Raw genomic sequence first — 18,555 nt, 5'->3', positions numbered from 1 at the left:
GTAGGCTAATCCTTTGCGGACTAGGTAGGTAGTCGGACCTGGGAAAGCGCGAGAAGTCCTCGGGCCGACAAATATCCGCTACGGACAAGGTTTGTCGCCTGCATTTTGGAGATCGAGGTTTATCTGCTGGCATTCAAACAATATACGGAGTACAGAGCTCGCTTTGAGGTTGCCTCAGGTCCCTCTTCGAGAGCACAATATTCTACCCAAAACTATCATTCATGCTTATCTTCCCACAGCGCCGTACCAGCACAATCCTAGAATACCGCCAAATATAATTGCGATAGCAGGGGGTACATTGAACCAAGCGTTCTCAGCATATGTCAGTGCGGCCACAACCAGCCAAAAAGGTTCTTTTCCCAAACTTTGCCCAGAAGAAGCATCGGAACTCAAGTATCCTATCTCCCATAACCGGTAAACGGCCGTGAAGACGAGTCCGACAGCCGTTGAATTCATCCCGCGGAGCACGCTGGTCGTAATTGGATACTTCCTTATAACCCGCCAACAGCTCTGAAATCCAACGGCCAATGAGATTCCGGGGAGAAAAATACCGATGTATCCTAAAAAGGCACCAAGTATCGTTGGAGAGCTGGTTGAGATTACTGCCAATGCCCCCAGAAACACCGCAAAGTTGAAATTCGGCCCGGGGAATGCTTGAATGATAGCTAGACCGATAAGGAAGTCCCTGGGACTGACCCAGCCAGGTTCCACGACGTATTCTCGAAGAAGGGGGATAACAACAGGCCCACCACCAAAAATGATGGTTCCGGCCAGATACATGTTTGTGAAGAGATCCAACTCAAGCGGTGGCTTATCCATGGTTCCTCGTACTACCAAGATCGCGATAAAAGACGCTGGAATATTTATTAGTCCATGAACCTTTTCCACTTGGTGTAAAAAGGACTACTGTACCGAAAAATCCCACGATGATTAAGATACCCCATTTCAGCGACAGAGAATGAGATTGTGTATCGACACGGATAGAATCTCCAGTTGACTCACTAGGAGGGCCTGGATGTCTTTCGGATGTATCCGGTGCATCATCGTCTTTTGAGACCGTCCGTCTTTGTACACCCGTGGTAGTTGACGCTTGTTGGAGTGGTATACTTGTTTGGGCAGTGCCTTCTTCAGTATTTAGCTCAGCAGCTCTGTCTTGCCTGCGGAGCTTCCTGCGCAACTTTGCAACATTTCGTCGACCGTAAAGGTCCCATACGGCGGTCGAACAGCCACCTATTACCATTAACGTTGGAAAGTACCACAAGGCATTGTAACACAGCCCGGCACACGCTCCGCCAATAACAAGGATTCTGGTTATGTTATCTTTTATAGACTTCTCCGCTAGCTGGAAGCCATCTGTGTTAGCATTGTGGTATCCATATATGTGCCTGGGGGGAAGTTACTTGAACTGCTGCCAATGCAATGATGCCAACGGTTGAAGCATTCAAGCCAGATAGAAGAGCATATACAATGTCTGGTAACAGCTCATCCAGTCTTTGAACTCCCAGCGAAAGTCCAAACATGCCCACGGCGCCTGGCAAACTGTTCGGGCACAATTAGCCGCCACCTATCCGTCTTTCAAAAAAAAAGTAAAAAAAAAAATATAGGAGCACTGACCTCCAGGCTAGCAAGGTAACTATGGCGGGAAGAAAGCCGGCATGGATGAGGGCCATGCAGAAGAGCATTTTGGTGCTTCCAGGGCCGGGCAAAGCTTGACACAAGGCAAAAAGCTCTTGGTACTGTTTCACGCACCGTTCATGCATATCAGTGCAAGAATTCCAGCGAGGGGGTAAGCAACCACAGGAAGCTCATGTCACACCGTTTGCTCATCAATCCATGGTGTTTTGCCTCCAAGACCCTCTACAAAGCGCTGATAGAAAATTCGAAAGTGGACAGGAGGCCCTCCGAAGGACGTAAAGCCCAGGTGCCAGGTTCGCATTAGTACATCGTAAAAGCGAAGCAACAGCTTGTCATTGTTTGCCTCGTACGCGGTGGCAGGGCCACGATCAATGTTGCGAACAGCATTGATGAGAGCGGCGAGGGACATAATTGGTCGCTTCTGGACGATTTGCTCAACGGACGATTTCTGTTGAAAAGGACCATGAGGAGTAAACTTAGGCCCAGGAGTTGATAACCAGTTCCAGGCTATTCTTATATGTATCGAGGGGCAGCAAAAGTTCGTAATTAACTTCACTTTGGTTCTTACCCGATCGTCGCGCTCTTACGGATAGAATCTCTTGTCACCGTCACGCTCTGGCATCCTGCCTCTGATTCGACAAATGATTCGACGACGCGTGCAACGCCACGGCAGGTAAGGTTCGCACGTGATATTGGTCCCCACCACGCCAAGCCATATCAGGATTAGCCCAGCTGAGCTAAGCAAGATCTGCGCCGGCACATTCTCTCTCTCGCTGAAAACTTTTCTCCTTCCCAAAATTCCTTTTTTTCCCACAGCGCTCGAAAGTGTCGGTAAACACAGCAAAGTCGCGTTCGAGACAGGCCGACACTGCCAAGTGGCATCTGAGCCCAGCAATGAGACAGTGTGGCCTGTAAAGGATTTCATGACAGGATTCCACTACATGTGCATGAAGGTATGCTTTTTTTTCCACCTTGCTCCGGAGTACTTTCCCTCACATGATGATAAATCCCATTTTTCAATGTTTCTGGTACCTCTTATGTCAGGGACGGGCATTCCATGCCTTGTCCCGATGATCTTAATGGACTTCTGATGCTTGCATTCCTCCTATTGACCTTTAAATCTGGTCTTCACGAACATCTGGCTTGGAATTGAAGCTAATCAGAGCTATGAGATAGGTGTTTTGACAACGGCTGTCCCAGTAATGCTATCTTGAACCCAACGGTCAAACTTTGATCAGAGGCCCAAATACAGTTGCCTTTTTTTTCTTTTCTTTTCTTTTTTTTTTTTTTTCCGGTTGCTTTTGGAGTGTCCGGGCCACATCGTTCAGATTATTAACTCCCTGGCTCAACCATGGACAATGATAGGGTTGAGGTCCAAGAAAGCTCGGGATGAGCTAACGAAGAGCATTCGAGGATGTCATAGTTGATCATGACCAACGTAGCATACTCACTACATGCACAATTTGAGGACTGCAACAACCCAAGTGAATGAAGCTTGCTCAGTCCAATATGGAATTGATATTAAATATCTCCTTTAATGGCCGTACAAACCTGGAGGTCTCGCAAAACCTTGGATGTTGGCGGCGTCGTTCAGGCAGGATTTGAATGATCCGTGCAGTAGCTTGACACATACCCTTGAATTCTAACGTGCGACTCTTGAGGCGGAAAGGGGTGCAAGTGCTTTGTTAAGAGCTATCTTCAATATTTGGGGAAGCTGAAGCAAAAGGGGCACCTAGTCTCTGTTACTCCGTAAATATCTACCCCCGCATATAGTACGAGGGGCAATTCAATTCTTGCGAGACTGTCTACGGAGTAGTTAAACAGGCTTAAGATGTTTATGACACGGCCGAGCGTTTTGATATGCAAGAAATACTGTCAAGCTTTGATTCTGCGACACTCGAGCAACTCGTAAGTTTAGATGGTGCTGTCACAAGTGACACAATTCGTGTCAAAACAGTAGGTCTCAACTTGAAACCACCCAAAGCAAAGCTATCTTCTCCTGGTTCAGGCCCTTTTTACAGAGGCACAAAGAGCACATGTCGGATCTAGGAGAGATGTCGAGTGCACAACAAACACGGTCTATCAGGTGTTAGCGGTCCAGTTGCATACCCCCTGCTGTTTTATAATCGATCGATGTGTTTGAGCAACACTGATGTCACACCTCTGAGCGGACACCTTCACATCTTGTCTACACTTGAAACCTGTTCTTCTGGGAGTCAAGGTCTCTTAGATGTGATGTTGAGGCAATGGGGACTTGTATAAAGCCATGTTGATGCTATCCCATGAGGATTCGATTTCATCCTCATTGCCAGCGCCAGCCATACAATCTTCTCCGTGTATTCATTTCTTAATGTTTAGTGTTTATTGAGGGCCTTTTACATTCATTTCAGAGGTTTAATATTAATTCCCTTCTATCTAAATTCAAAATGAAGTTCTCCAATATTGTTGCTCTTTCAGCTCTGGTAGCTGGCAGCAAGGTTGCTGCTCATGGCACTATCACCCTCATCAAGGGCGCCAATGGTGTCAACATGCCCGGCATGACAGGTAAGCTGCTTACCCTTCCAACTGGTCAACGTTTTAATACTATGTCCTGTGGATCGACGGCTGACAGGGTTGATTTAAGTGGTCGACGGGACACCACGCGGGTGTGCTTCTGCGGCCTGCGGTGCGCAGAAGGACACTGCGATCATCCGACCCGGTGAGATGGGATCTAGAGCATCTGCGCTTGGCCGTACTAGCTACGGTGCTGTAGACCCGAGAAACGTAATGAATGCATTTATGGGCAGCAACTCCAAGCGCAGACACGCTCGTGAGTTTCTAAACGGCGAGTTCTGATCCTCCATGCGAAGTCTGAGTGGTTAGGGACTAACAACATGTATAGCTCGCCAATTACTGAATGAAGCAGCGTCTGCGATCACAGGCCCGGCTGGCGCAGTACTCAATGGTAGAGCTTTCACTTCCAATATCTGCTTTAGACACAGCTAATGAATGAACTTCAGGCATTCAAGATCTCGTTCAGGCGACCCCGCTGGGACCAATCGTGGACAGTATGTATATAATTTAGCCTCTGTTTTCTGGGGTGACGTTGACTAAAACATCCTCAGATATCCAAAACGTTGGGAACGCCCTTGGGGGAGCAGTTCCGGGAATGGCCTCCGGATCTGTAACTCCGAGAGGAACAATGGAGACTGGAGTCCAACAACATTCCGGTATGGGCCGGTCTGGGGGACTGCCTACAGTATCTTCTGACGGAATGATCACGATGATTTACCATCAGGTAGGCAGATCACCCTAGGTTTGATGATCAAGGGAGCTAGCGCTAACACTCTGTATGTTCAGGTGAACCAAGATGGAGCCGGTCCCCTCGTAGCCGAGATCGACCCATCATCCGGCGGCCAGGACCCCAGCGCTTTCCAGAAAGCCAAGGTTGTTGAGAACGTCCCAGGAGTGGCTGGATTCTCCACAAGCTCTAATTCTGACTTCGAGATCAAGGTCAAGATGCCCGAAGGGATGAAGTGTTCGGGAACCATTGGATCTGCGAAGAATGTTTGTGTTGCGCGGGTTCGCAATACTGCCATCTCTGGTCCTTTTGGTGGCGCTGCTGCTTTCACACAGTAGTCTCGCCCTGACAAAAGTAGAAGGCTTGCTTGGGGCACGCGGGGCGTAGTTCAGTTACATAGTGGATGCTCGGCTGCCATTGATCGGATAATTGATTGTTACATAAACTAATGTCCCGTTTTAAAAGACGGATTAATGTCCAATATACGGTTCTTACCATCTGTTGAGCATGGCTCTGCCCTGGTTCGCCTGAGAATGATGGGAAGTCAGGAGATAGAATTTATGTCGAGACACTAGTCTCTATGTAGTTAGTCTCCAGCTTAGCGGCTCGGATCTTCTTTGATCTGATGCAGAGTTTTCGTCTCGCTTCTCATCCCACAATCCTTGGGATGAGAAGAGTGAGGGAACGCACATCTATGGAGTTCATGTTCTGTGGTTTCTATAGCTTCCACATATGGTTAGTAGCCTTGTAGGTCCTTCTGAGAGGTTCTGAGCCCTTCTTTAGGAATCTTTGAAGCCTTTGGAGTTGCCAAAAGAGGAAAAACCCTTGACAGAACAATGGACATTGACCTGGAGAGCTCCTCAGCTCCAACCCCCAATCCAACCTCCAGAAATATAAGTCCAGCGGGACATATGGAGGATGCTAGCACCAACACAGGTGCACATTCACAGCCAGCGGGCATCACATGGCGGGTTGGCTTTCTACAGGGTGACATTGCAGGCCGCCAGTTCAGAGAAACAACTCCCCAAATCAAAAGGAATTTCAATATAGCAGACAAAATGGTTACAGACATCACTGGAACAACAATTCAGTCAATCTTTATGCTACAAGGTGAGAAAAATGTGAATACTTGGTTAAACATTGTCAGGTTGCAGCTAAACCACTATGGCTGGGGGATTCTATACAATGCAGTGGTGCCAGAGCCTACAGAGGCTTCTGAAGATATACAAATCAAATGGTGAAGTGCCATGACATCCTTCACTACATGGCTCAGCTTAAGCATGGAAGACAATGCTCAAGATTGGATCAGCAAGCACTATGGAGGTGACATTGATGACCCTGCTCTCATGATATTCTACACAAAGCAGCTCTTCCTAAAGCCTGATAAAAATACATGCATCCATGCAGCAGAGAATTATTTCTACACATGTCAACACAACTATGGATCAGTTACACAATACCTTGATGTACTGCTTGAACAATACCAGAGGACATTGCAAGCTCCTCATCCATTACATTCTTCCCTAGCAATTAACAAGATAATTGAGGGTGTATGAGTGATTAATGAGAACTATGTGGATAGTGTGCTATCAATAGTTTGAAATACAAACCCAAGTGACATAACATATGAGGATATGAGGAATCTTGTGCAGGAGGCAAAGAAATATGTGGAAGCTCCAAGTGGGATATATATGGCTGGACAAACCAAATCCAAAGAGACCGCCCCCAACAAGCAAATTGTACAGAAATATGCTCCACAGAAAGGAGTCTCATGGGATGACCATGTCAAATCCTTATGCAAAAAAATACCTAGCAAAATAGGTGACAACTGCAGATATTGTGAGACTCCAGGTCATGCCATACAACAATGCCCTCACCTTTTTACCAACAAGAGATATCAAGGATGGAAGCCAAAGCCACATTTATGGATGAGACCAAGGCCCAAAGAAAGATGGCACACAAATCCTGAACAGAAAAACCAGAGCCAATTCAAATCTCAGTAATCAAATTCCAGTAAAGATGCTAAGGATAAAACAGGAGAAAATCATCTCATAATGGAATTTGAAAATAGCTTTGCTGGCATGGCATTTAGACCTGGCTTGGTGGCATCTGTATCCAAGAGAGCTGTTGGTCTGGGAACCTGGCTTGTTGACACATGCTGCAGCCACTTGATTTGTTGCAATAAAGCCTACTTTACTAGCTTTGATCCTACTACAGACCATTGGTACAGGGCTTTGAATGGAGAAATCATTTCCATAAAGGGTAGTGGCATAGTATGTGTTAGATGCATTGTCCAGGATGGCATTGTCAATGAGATCCATATACATGCATGGTATAACCTGAAGTTAGGCATGAATTTGTGTTCCATGAACCAGTTGACCGAAAAGTTGAATCTCTACTTTACAGAAGTAGACCACATGCTGTGAACATGAAGAGACCACAAACTAGTGGGATATGCTAAGAAAAGTGATGGTGTTATGATCCTTGAGACAGAGCCACTTCATCAGCAAGAGAAAGCCATTCAACAGACATATGCTACTATAAAGCTCATGCTGGAGCTTCTCCATAGATGGCTGGGACACTGTGCATTCCCTACCACACAAAAAGCAGCAAAAGACCAGGAAATTGAAATAGAAGGCCAAGATACTTTCCATTGCAAAGCATGTGCACTAGGAAGGTCAAAACAGCAGATATCCTGAACACCACAGATCTGGTCTACAGTTTCTGGGCAGAAGATCCACATTGACCTTCAAACCATAAAGCCAACAAGTTTTCAAGCCTTCAAATATGCTCTAATAATTGTGGATGACTGCACGTGTTTTAAATGGGTTATACTACTCAAGAATAAAGCTGAAGCTTCATGTAGCCTCCAGAAGCATGTCAAGAGGCTCAGGAATCTACTAGGCTTCTATGTGGATACTGTATGAATGGATGGAGGCACCAAATTTTCACTATTTAAGAAGGAATTTGCCCCGGCCTGTGGAATCAAATGCGAAGTGACTGCTCCATACACGCCTGAGCAAAATGGTGTAGCAGAACAAATCAGTGGCTATTTAGTAGAAATAAGTTGTGTCATGATTTTAGAAGCAAAGCTTCCACAAGAAGTCTGGGATCTGGCCTTGCAAACTGCTTGCTACATTATGAATAGGATCCCTCCAGCTGGAGGCAGAGAATCACCATATGAGCTCTTTTGGAAAAAGAAGCCAAATCTACAGCACCTACAAGCTTACAGATGTATAGCCTACACGCATATTTCACCAGAGGATAGAGTGAACTACAATAAGACATATAAAATGAAACCCAGGGCTCAACTCAGTCACCTAGTCAGATATGAAGGTGAGAATGGACATATTTATAAGATCTGGATCCCAGAGACTGGCAAAATTATATGTACACGCAATGCCAAGTTCAACAAGGATGTTGATGCCATCCCAGACCTCCTGAAAAAGGAAGATCCTAAGCCAAAGGATAGATTTACAGAACCCTTTGTGATCCTGAGCTTCCTAAAGCAGGAAGCTATGGGGGCGGTGAAGCAAGCTGCTACTAGGCTTCTACCAGCTTCAACACAAGAGCCTATGGAGGCACGTGCTCAAGGAGCTAACCTGATTGAGAACCCTGAGATCCCAATACCTTTCTGGATGCAGGAGCAAATGCACAGCCCACAGCTTCAAACAATAACACCATCACCTCAGAAGACTCCTTCAGCACCTGAATGCATGGTGAGATTCCAAGAGCCTGTCCATGAGACTATCAAAGAAACACCAGAGCCTCCATATAATGGAGATAGTGACAATGACTTGATCAAGGGCCAAATCCACAACAAGATGTTCAGAGATGTGTTGGAAGAACCAGGACAGAGCACTGAATCCACACCTACACATGAACCAGAACCTACAGCTTCAATGGAGCCGAACCCTCAGCCTGCAAGACACATATTGAGCTGTACAACTAAAGGCAAATCACCAAGACTATATGGAGATTATGCTTTCTATTTCGCAGCCAACCTGCTAGCTTACAAAGTTAAGGTTCCACACAACTACAAAAAAGCTATAACTAGCGAATATGCCAGCGAATGGAAGAGTGCTATGGAAAAACAAATTGAGAAGCTAGAAGCTGCCAATACTTGGGAGCTAGTTGAGACAGATTCAATAGATCCTACAGCTAAGATCCTACCTGGCAAATGGGTTTTTGACTTGAAAGTGAATGCTGACAGCTACATTACCTCCTTCCATGCTAGATGGGTCATATGCGGTAATTTCCAACGCCCTGGCCTTGATTTTGACAAGACTGCTGCATCTGTAGTTACTGAATCAGCTATCAAGCTCGCGCTTATAAAAATAGTGGTTGAAGATATGCACTGTGAACAAGTTGATATAGTTACAGCCTACTTGCATGCCATACTTAAGCACCATAAGATCTACATGAGTCTTCCAACTGGAACAGAAAGAAAAGGCTTCATCTGCAGACTCTGGCAAGCTCTGTACAGACTAAAGCAAGCAGGACATCTTTGGCAGGAGACCTTCACAAAAGCTCTCATGGAGATCAGTTTAAAGCCACTAAAGGATACAGATCCATGTGTATTCATAGACAAAGAGTCTGGCCTGCTACTAATAATCTATGTTGATGATGCCCTTATTGCTGCTCCTACAAAAGAAACCATCACTGATTTCAAAAACAAGCTGTCCGACTGTTTCCCTATAAAATCTCTAGGCAAACTGTCAAGATTCCTAGGTTGCAAAATTGAACAAGATTGTACGAAGCAAATAATCTACCTCTCCCAAGGATCATATGTTCAAAAGGTTCTTGCCAAATTCTACATGAGTGGCTCAACAATCCAGACCACCCCTATGGCAGAAGGAGTATGGCTTACACAGGAGCCTGAGCCTAGTTCAGTAGTTGCTGAAAGCATTGTGAACTGGCTGCAACAGCTTCTTGGAGCTCTCAATTGGCTCTTGATAAAGAGCCACCCTGATATTACATTGGCTGTCAACAAACTCCAACAATTCACTATGAAGCCAACACTAGAGCACCTAGGATATAGCAAACAAATACTGCATTATTTGAAAGGATCTCCCACACTAGGCCTAACCCTCAGAGGCACCCCAAAGCCTGGAATCCCAGAATTACAAGTCTACATGGATGCTAGTCACCAAGACTGCAAGGAAGGATGCTCAACAGAAGCATATGTATTATTTTATATGGGAACTCCCATTGCATGGAGCTCAAAACACCAAAAGATCATCACACCATCAAGCACAGTAGCAGAATTTTGCGCTCTTGATTCTGCTGTGAAGGAAGCACTCTGGATTCAGAAGCTCTTACAAGATCTTGATCTTCCAGCAAAAGCTCTGATTCCTATATATACAGATAGTGCAAACACTATAGCACTAGCTCACAAGCCAACATACATACTGGCCACCAGGTGGATGGATATGCATTGGTTCTTCATGAAGGAGCTTCTCAAAGAGGAAAGGGTGAAACTCTACCATATACCAGGAATGGAAAATCCAGCAGACAGCTTGACAAAGCCACTTGGAAAACAAAAATTTAAAGAATTCTTACAGATGTTGAATCTCAACAATGTGGATCCTACATTCACACTTGCTTGATTAGGATGACACAAACACCAGCAGAAGTGGCATAACCCACAACAACATTACACCAGCAACAGATTTGGAGCTCAACCTCCAATTTGGACTTCCACTTACCATTTACTAAGAAATATTCCACTCATTTGGTTATTGAATCAGCTTGGATCCTGGATTTGTTGGATTTATGTATTTAGAAATTTGTCTTCTCCCAGTACTCGCTGGAGCCTAGGGGGCAGTGTCAAGACACTAGTCTCTATGTAGTTAGTCTCCAGCTTAGCGGCTCGGATCTTCTTTGATCCAATGCAGAGTTTTTGTCTTGCTTCTCATCCCACAATCCTTGGGATGAGAAGAGCGAGGGAACGCACATCTATGGAGTTCATGTTCCGTGGTTCCTATAGCTTCCGCATATGGTTAGTAGCCTCGTAGGTCCTTCCGAGAATTTATTATGTGGAGTACGGAGTATTCTGTGCTCTCTCGAGAGCTCAGAGTCAGCGAAGGCAACCTCCAGGGCCCTGCACGCGTTGTAGAACTGATCTGATCGGCATGGGCTAAAATTGAGCTAGCTCCTCTTAAACACCGTGTATGAGAGTTTAATAGGGGGTTAATCTTCCTTTGGCAATGACAGTCAGTCGATGAAGAGAAGAACTGCTGTGTGAAGAGCTGGAGGGTGGTTAATGATCTCGGCAGGGGTCAAGATAACATTGAGTAAATTATAGAAGCACCATGAAGCAATAGTCTATGTGCTGTACATATATTTGGGAGAGTAGGCTTCCTGTACCTAAGTACAAGTATGAAAAAGCACTATGGTGTGCTCAACCCTTTGAGTTGGATGCCAAGACATCTCTCCCAAAATCTCAAAGGTTTAGTTAACAATCCTCCCTCCATTAAGTAGTTCGTTAGTCCACACGCCCCATCTCGACTCCAACATGCTTGAACACAAACGCATATGCCTCTACCACCGCCTGCCACTTTTTCCCATCTGCATCGCTAAACAGATCAAACAAGTGCGGCTGGCCCTCCAATAAAGTGATCCCGGCGGGGACCCCTGCTTTCTTCAATGCCTCGTACGTCCGCTGCGCTTGTTGCCATGGGATTAAATCGTCGTCTGTTCCATGGACCAGATACGTTGGTGATCTGCTCTTCCCTCTCACTATCTGTGCGTATGGGCTGATCTCGATGATTTGCTCCGGGCTCGGCTGGGGCAGACATTCATACTTCTTAAGTTCGTCGGCTGGGACGCCGGCCTTTGCGGGGAGGCCATTGCAGAGGACTGGCAACGTTTGGCCGCGCCAGTTCATGTGCAGGATTATTTTGGAACGGGCGTCGGATGGACACATCCAGCCAGCTGTTGCTCTCTTGGATGGAGGAACATTATAGGCCGTGATCTGACTAAAATGAGCATATCTACCGGCCATACTTGTCACACGCATGTTAGAGAACACGTACTGGTCGTTGAGAGACTCCGGCTAAGAGATCAATCTCTTCATCGGCATAAGATCGCGAATTACAAGGGAAATTGGGCCCCTTCCAGACTAAAATAGACACAGCCGTTCAGCAGCACACTCAACAAATGAGCCGTGGTAATCCGGGAAACTTACATGGATCCTCATAGTCCGTTGGACAATAAAACGATAAAATGGCATCCGGCGGCCGAATTTGTTGTGAGCTTTCTATCGTCCACGAGAGCGACAATGCCAGCGTTCCACCAGTGGACCAGCCAACAACTGCAACTCGATCAGAATCAATGCTAAGATATGACGATGATCTAAGTTTAAGCGAGGGGAGCTTCGTTTTCACCCAGATGAACGCATCTTGCACATCGCGCATCGGCCCATCGACGAGTGTCGTTTCGGGACATAGCCGATAATCGACGCTGACGGGGAGAATGCGATGCTTTAGGAGATATTGAACTTGCTTCGGGTGAACATCCTTTCGGGAGAGCATAGTGTGACCACCCCCATGGATTAGGAGAGCTAATTTTGGTATAATCTGTTAGTAAACCCCTTTCTCAGGGGTTTCTTCCCTGGAAGTTCTACGTACCCACAGGCCATGGATGAGAGCACTTTGACTCCGAAACAGGATAATGTATATCCGCCCGAAGCAGCGTCTTGTCATCGGTGACGCCAAAAACCAGTGTTTCTGAATCGGTGGCTTCATTTTTCTTCTCAACCCAAGATTGCGTGTTCGAAGAAACCGCATGTTCGGTGAATCCAGTTATGATTCGAACCGTGTTCGCCTCTAGACTCGACCCGTCTGTCATTGCAACGTGCTTAAATCCGGCATGTTTCATGCTCCGCTCCCAGAATGCCTCGTCTGCTAAAACATGCTCACGTCCATCTTCAAACAACCACCATCCCTCCAAGAGTCCAAACACCATATCAAACCAAAACATGTTCTTCGTGAACTCCACAAGCGACACAAACCCGCCGGGCCGCAGCATCTCGCAGATACGTGTGAGTGATCGAGGCAGGCTGCTCGTGGCATGAATACAGTTGGTGGATAGAATGATATGAAAACGTCCCGTTAACTCCTCTGGAGGTGCCTTCTCAATATCCAGCACCATGAAATTCATATTTCCATAGGTTGAAAATTTCCGTTTCGCGGCTGCCACTAATGACGGGGAGATATCGCTGAAAGTATAAGTGAAGTCAACTCCAGCTCGGGAGAGGACGTCGACAACCCATCGCGTTGTAGCTCCTGTTCCGGCTCCAACCTCTAGAACGTGAATTTTGCCTTCCCCCCGATTTCTAAGCGACTTCTCTAAGAAGCTACCTAGCAAACGGGTCACCGCCAAATACATCGGTCCATTACGGTATACATCCTCGAGGAGGTCCTTGTTTCTTTTGGTCCCAAATAGAAGTTGTAGAGGATCCTTTTGGCCGTTCACCAGTGATGCCATAATAGAGCCGCATATATTCAATAACTCGTGCTCCTTCGCGTGCTGCGGATGGTCGCGAACGATTTGAGAATAAATTTCGTGCGATGGGGTGTGATCTATGGGCTTTTCAGAACGAATATAGTCTGTTCCTGTGAAATCGACAAGCTGTCCGTCGCGGAGGACTTCATAGAACACACATCTCAGTCTCTGATGCCTGGGCAACACTAGCAGGTCCGGCACAATTTGCCCCGGCTGGAGGACATCTAGAGGGCATCCCAAGTCTCTGAATGCCTCCACTACGTATGCTAACACTAAGCGAGATTGTGCTGGGAATACATTCTTCCAGAACCCGAGAAATCCGGTTTCCTTTGCGTACATTTCAAAGTCGTAACGGATGTTCTCGAAAGCATGTTGCACCTCCAACAGTTTAGCGGCTGCTTGCGGCCCCGGCACTGGTACGTTCTCATCTTCCGTATCAGTGGTCAGCTCCGCCGCTGGGGTTGACGCAGCGAAGTCATCTGCAGTGGACGACCCTGAAGAGGACCCGCTCCCTATAATCATGTCGCAGAGGTCCCCGAAGGTAGACTCAGTGGTAAGTTGTGTCACATCGATCTTGATGCCATAAAGGCGCTCAATATCTGTAGCGAGCTCCATGCATAACAAGGAGTCAAGGCCCTGATCCGCTAGATTTGTAGAGCGGAGGAAATCAGCACTGCACTCCAGATGGCTTGCCACTAGTTGGGCAATGCGTCTTGAGACTTGCTCGTTGGGGCCCGCAAAAGAAGCCTTCGGTGCATTGTCTTTTTTCTCTCTCGGCAAAACCGCCTCCGTTAGAGTCGCGGTCATGGTCTGGGTCAACACCTTATGACCTGGTGCAACTCGCTGGAGAACATAGTCACGAAGAGCCCGGAAGGTGATCAAGTCTTGGACATCGGACTGAGGAATATCAACTTTAAAAACTGCGCCTACTTCGGTAACGATTTCAGTTGCCATTAGCGAATCAATTCCGAGATCCTCAAGTGTCGCCTCATCTTTGAATTCACTTTCGGGCACGTCGGTGATTTTGTTGAGAAGCTGGCGAAGCTCTTTCTCGAGATCAGGTTTGACTCGCTCCTCTATGGGTCGGGGAATCGTCGATGACTGGTCCAACTGGATGGGAGGAACCGGCATGCCAAAATCACTCTCTTTTGAGATTCTTGGATCTGTGGCAGGAATGTGGCTAGCAGCAGGGAAACCTTTAGCAATTAGGTCTACCCCTGCGCCTGTAGCATTCGCTCTCGCTAACACTTTTCCTAGAGAAGTGATGAGGACACGATTGAACCTCGCTCCCAGGATAACCATTACAAGATGCCGTCTTATGGCATCAAACACGTATATGTCGTTTTCGACCTCCTTATCGTTGAGCATATGCATATTAGAATAGACACTCCAGCTGCCATTGCCGTTAGACAGCTGCATTTCTGGGCTAAACTGGATACGGTCGACTTTGGTGCACACGAACACGTTACTCTCACCGCAAACATTAAGGCTGTTAACGTGCAGCCCAGCCACCTGGAGGAAGTTATCGAGAGCTAAGGGGTTGGACACTTGTTCCTTACCCCACGGGAGTTCAGGGTTCTGGAGGATGACTTGCGCCACCACCTCTCCTGCCTTCGAGGCGATTCGAGACACCCCTTTGTAGTAGGTGTCATATTGAACAACCCGATCGAAAACCCGGTAGATCAAGGATCCCGTCATGCCCTCGCCATCGGTCTGGGCAATGAGGCTCTCGAGATGCTGATATGGAAGCAGTCTTGCTGTTCTCTCAAATTCACTACGAACCTCAGCTTTGCTAGAAATTGTCACTTCACCAGTTGCATGAAGAGGGAGATCAGCCTCCTCAGAGCGGAATGGTCTGGGCATGGTGTAGAATGCAAAGCTCCAACGGTCATTGTTGGCACCAAGTTGAGTTAACAGAAGCTTCACATAGATGTCATGACCTATTCCCAACGGGGCGACAACATCCAATGATCGCAGACAAAGCCCAGCTGAAGAAAGCGTTATCGCAGACGGATCATGGAGGTGAAGCATAATTGCTCGTGAGACAAGCTCCACATAAAGCGGCGCTGGACATAGTGGATTCTGCAACACTGCATGACCTTGAACCAGTCGTTGCCATTCTTCACACCGTGGATCAATGCAAAATACTGCCTGTCGTCGTTCACGGTCACCAAACCCAGAAAAGGACAGTAGTTTCGCCGGTCCTGGCTCCTCTTTCTCACTTTGTTCTTGAATATTCTTACCCGCTCCAGAAGTCGATGCCGGCTCAACCTCGACCCAGTCTAGCCAATGCTTTACCTTCTCAAACTGGTATGGTGGTAGGTTGATCTGCGTATAATGCCTTCTCTTCAAACGATTGAATGGCCAGAATTGAACGTGGTGGCCATTCTTCCACAGATTGACTGTCGTGTCAGCCAGAGAGCCCATTGCGTCTTCTCTGCTGAGATTGATTGGAAAAAAGGAGTGCTTGGATGCAGTGCCTCGGATTGCCCGTCGAGCCATGCTCACGATCGAAGAGTTGGATCCGGCCTCAACCCATGTACAGGGACCATATCGCCGAATAAGCCGGTCCACAGCCTCTTCAAAATACACAGGTATGCGGGTATGCTCTGTGACAAGTGCAGGGGTTACAAAACCCCAGGATTGGCCCTCAGAACAGGTCTCAATAGGGATTTTAGGTTGGTTAAACGTCAAAGTCTTAGCTAACTGATCCAGATCTTTCAAGATAGGTTCTGTGAACTCGGAGTGAAAGCCATGGGTAACATTCAACTGTTTGTATTTGACTGCTGCGGACTGATTGAGAAGCCCGACCAAGCCTTGGACGGCAGCCTCTGAACCGACGACAACGTGGCTCCTGGGCCCGTTATAGCAGGCAATTTCCAGTCGATAGTTTTGATCTAGTGTGTGGGCAGCTGCTATCAGTCGGGCCGTTGTCTCGATATCAGCATCCAGCGCGATCATCGATCCTCTTTCTGGTCCCCATTTTTGTGCCATTAGCAGAGCCCGCCCATGGACTAGTTTTAAACCATCTTCCAGCGAGAGGACCCCAGAGATTGTCAAGGCAACTAACTGTCCAAAAGAATGCCCTAAGACACAGTCAATGTGCAAGCCACTGTCTATCCAGGTTTTGGCAACGGCGTACTGCAACGCAAATTGCATAGTCTGCAGCATGACGATATCGTCGCGGGGCTCTGTCTCGAAGATCCCGGGGTAAATGCTCTGCATCCCGAAAGCTTGGAGTTTCTCATCGCACTGGTCGAGATATGAGCGTAGGATTGGGGAGGATTCTAGTACCATTTTATTCAACCCAATCAATCGATTTGTCTGTCCCCCAAACACCAGAATGACATGTTTGGGTTTCGATGGCGCTTCAGAAGATGATGGGGTGCTAGATCCGGATGCCACGACACGCAGTTGATCATCCAACTCTGTCATGCTAGGTACTGTGACTTCAAGGGAATATGGAAGTGATCGATTTTGTTTGTCGCTCAGATTGCACGCAAGATCCGCAAGGGTATTGCTGGACGAAGGAGGGAGACGAGTCATAAATGCTCGCAATTTGGCTGCATATTCACTCAACGCTTTTGGAGAATTTGCTGACAGGAAAATAGGGTATCTCGATAATGGTTTAGCATGCCCAAGTTCAGTTGATGGTGCAGGCGGTTCCTTAATCACCATTGCTGCAATACTACCTGCAGCACCATAGTTGTTCACACAGCCAATCAAAGTTTCCGCTTTCCAAGTCAATGTGTCTGTCGGTACAGCTAACTTTTCTCCTTCAAGGATGATTTTTGGGTTCAGCTGCTGAAAACTGGCCTGTCTCACAATCTTTCTTTTCTGGATCATCAGCACTGTCTTGATCAGACCAGCTACTCCAGATGCACCTTCAGTATGACCGATGTTACCCTTCACAGACGCAAAATAAAGGTTTTCCTGTCGCTTGGGCCCTCCAAAAACCTCTTTGATTCCCTGAAACTCCTGGGGATCCCCAATGCGAGTTCCCGTACCGTGTGCTTCAAGATAGGTAACTTGTTCTGGAGATACATTCGCCAGTGCCAAGACCTTCCGGTACAAGGCAGTCTGGGAGGGACTGTATGGCACTGTGATCGGGACTAAATTACTGCTTTGTTTGACGGCGGAAGACATGATCACTCCAAGAATGTTGTCATTATTTGCAACAGCATGTGACAACTTTTTCAACATCACCAATCCAACTCCTTCTCCGCGACAGTACCCATCTGCATCGGCATCAAAAGACTTGGTTGCGCCTGTTGGACTCAGAAACGATGCGGCCGATAGATTTTGGAAGAAATATGGGCTGGTGAAGATGGAGACACCCCCTGCTAACGCCATGTGGCAGCCTCCCTGCAGGATTGCCTTGCATGCAGCATCAATGGCTACCGCAGACGAAGAACACGCAGTGTCGAAGGTCACGGACGGACCGCTCCAGCCGAAGAAATGACTTATCTTTCCAGTCAAGAACGCTCTGAGTGTTCCTAGAGTAGAAAACGCATTCGGGGGGTGATTTGCGACATTATCATTGTAATCCGATGCACAGACACCCACATAACAACCCACGTCGGTATTCGGGTCGGTCTCGCCAAAATATCCGGCAGATTCGAGGGCTTGATATGCAACCTCAAGTAAGAGGCGCTGTTGAGGGTCCATAGAGGATGCTTCTCGACCGGACTTTCGGAAGAACTTATGGTCAAAGCTCTCGATTGAAGAAATGAAATTTCCATTATAGATGGATTTATCCTGATGTCGACGATTGTTCTTTGTGGCGAATCGCTCTGAAGGAGCCCCCTGGCACATGGATTTGCCAGCAAGGAGGAGGTCCCAGAATTCTTCGAGGGACTCGGCGCCCGGGAACTTGCAGGCCATGCCGATAACAGCTATAGCATTTTCGGGATAGTCTTCGTCCATGATTGTGCTGAGGATTGTTGCTCCAAATAGTGCTGTGGTACCAGTTTGGAGAAACGGGAGATTAGGTGAAGATGCAAAGCACCTATCAAGAGATCAAAAGGTGTTGAAGCCGTATGTATCGATCAACTGGGAAGCGATGAAGCTCACTTAGTTACTTACCAGCGCATGGCAGTTTAGTTAACTCTAATATTCTGAAAAAACGGCAA

General features: G+C 47.1%; 5 protein-coding genes across 6 annotated transcripts; 1 reads left to right on the top strand and 4 right to left on the bottom strand.

Moving 5' to 3' along the window:
- Window positions 1-111: 111 nt before the first annotated feature.
- Window positions 112-2,159, bottom strand: D8B26_004011 (uncharacterized protein). 2 transcript variants are annotated; one of them, XM_066124340.1, is made up of 5 exons: window positions 1,817-2,159; window positions 1,615-1,736; window positions 1,401-1,539; window positions 913-1,342; window positions 112-854 (listed from the first exon to the last, which is right to left on the bottom strand). In XM_066124340.1, exons 1-5 carry the CDS (start codon window positions 2,042-2,044, stop codon window positions 226-228), a joined length of 1,548 nt encoding a protein of 515 aa, XP_065980420.1. In that variant the 5' UTR covers window positions 2,045-2,159; the 3' UTR covers window positions 112-225. The 2 variants fall into 2 exon arrangements, with proteins under 2 accessions (XP_065980420.1, XP_065980421.1); XM_066124341.1 differs by having other exon boundaries at window positions 1,615-2,159.
- A 1,902-nt stretch (window positions 2,160-4,061) lies between these two features.
- D8B26_004010 (uncharacterized protein) lies at window positions 4,062-5,253 on the top strand (the record flags this gene model as incomplete). The annotated part of the gene is made up of 6 exons (XM_066124339.1): window positions 4,062-4,179; window positions 4,259-4,444; window positions 4,517-4,579; window positions 4,635-4,682; window positions 4,740-4,912; window positions 4,975-5,253. The coding sequence occupies 6 exons, from the start codon at window positions 4,062-4,064 to the stop codon at window positions 5,251-5,253; spliced, it is 867 nt and encodes a 288-aa protein (XP_065980419.1).
- Window positions 5,254-11,402: 6,149 nt separating this feature from the next.
- On the bottom strand, window positions 11,403-11,921 carry D8B26_004009 (uncharacterized protein; the record flags this gene model as incomplete). Its single annotated transcript, XM_066124338.1, has 1 exon — window positions 11,403-11,921. The coding sequence occupies one exon, from the start codon at window positions 11,919-11,921 to the stop codon at window positions 11,403-11,405; it is 519 nt and encodes a 172-aa protein (XP_065980418.1).
- A 16-nt stretch (window positions 11,922-11,937) lies between these two features.
- D8B26_004008 (uncharacterized protein) lies at window positions 11,938-12,450 on the bottom strand (the record flags this gene model as incomplete). Its single annotated transcript, XM_003071547.2, has 2 exons — window positions 11,938-12,038; window positions 12,105-12,450. The coding sequence occupies 2 exons, from the start codon at window positions 12,448-12,450 to the stop codon at window positions 11,938-11,940; spliced, it is 447 nt and encodes a 148-aa protein (XP_003071593.2).
- An 88-nt stretch (window positions 12,451-12,538) lies between these two features.
- On the bottom strand, window positions 12,539-18,349 carry D8B26_004007 (Type I Iterative PKS; the record flags this gene model as incomplete). The annotated part of the gene is made up of 1 exon (XM_066124337.1): window positions 12,539-18,349. The coding sequence occupies one exon, from the start codon at window positions 18,347-18,349 to the stop codon at window positions 12,539-12,541; it is 5,811 nt and encodes a 1,936-aa protein (XP_065980417.1).
- Window positions 18,350-18,555: the final 206 nt, after the last annotated feature.

Source organism: Coccidioides posadasii, chromosome 2 (assembly GCF_018416015.2).
Source record: "Coccidioides posadasii str. Silveira chromosome 2, complete sequence".
In the NCBI taxonomy this organism is placed as follows: Eukaryota; Fungi; Ascomycota; class Eurotiomycetes; order Onygenales; family Onygenaceae; genus Coccidioides; species Coccidioides posadasii.
The sequence above is the reverse complement of the archived record's forward strand: the minus strand, read 5'-3'. Positions and strand labels throughout refer to the sequence as shown.

Coding starts and splice junctions, on each gene's coding strand:
- D8B26_004011 (XM_066124340.1), bottom strand. CDS start 2,044: ATGTCCCTCGCCGCTCTCATCAATGCTGTTCGCAACATTGATCGTGGC. Junction 1,737..1,816: donor CATGGATTGATGAGCAAACG/GTGTGACATGAG, acceptor TGCGTGAAACAG/TACCAAGAGCTTTTTGCCTT. Junction 1,343..1,400: donor TTGCATTGGCAGCAGTTCAA/GTAACTTCCCCC, acceptor GATGGCTTCCAG/CTAGCGGAGAAGTCTATAAA.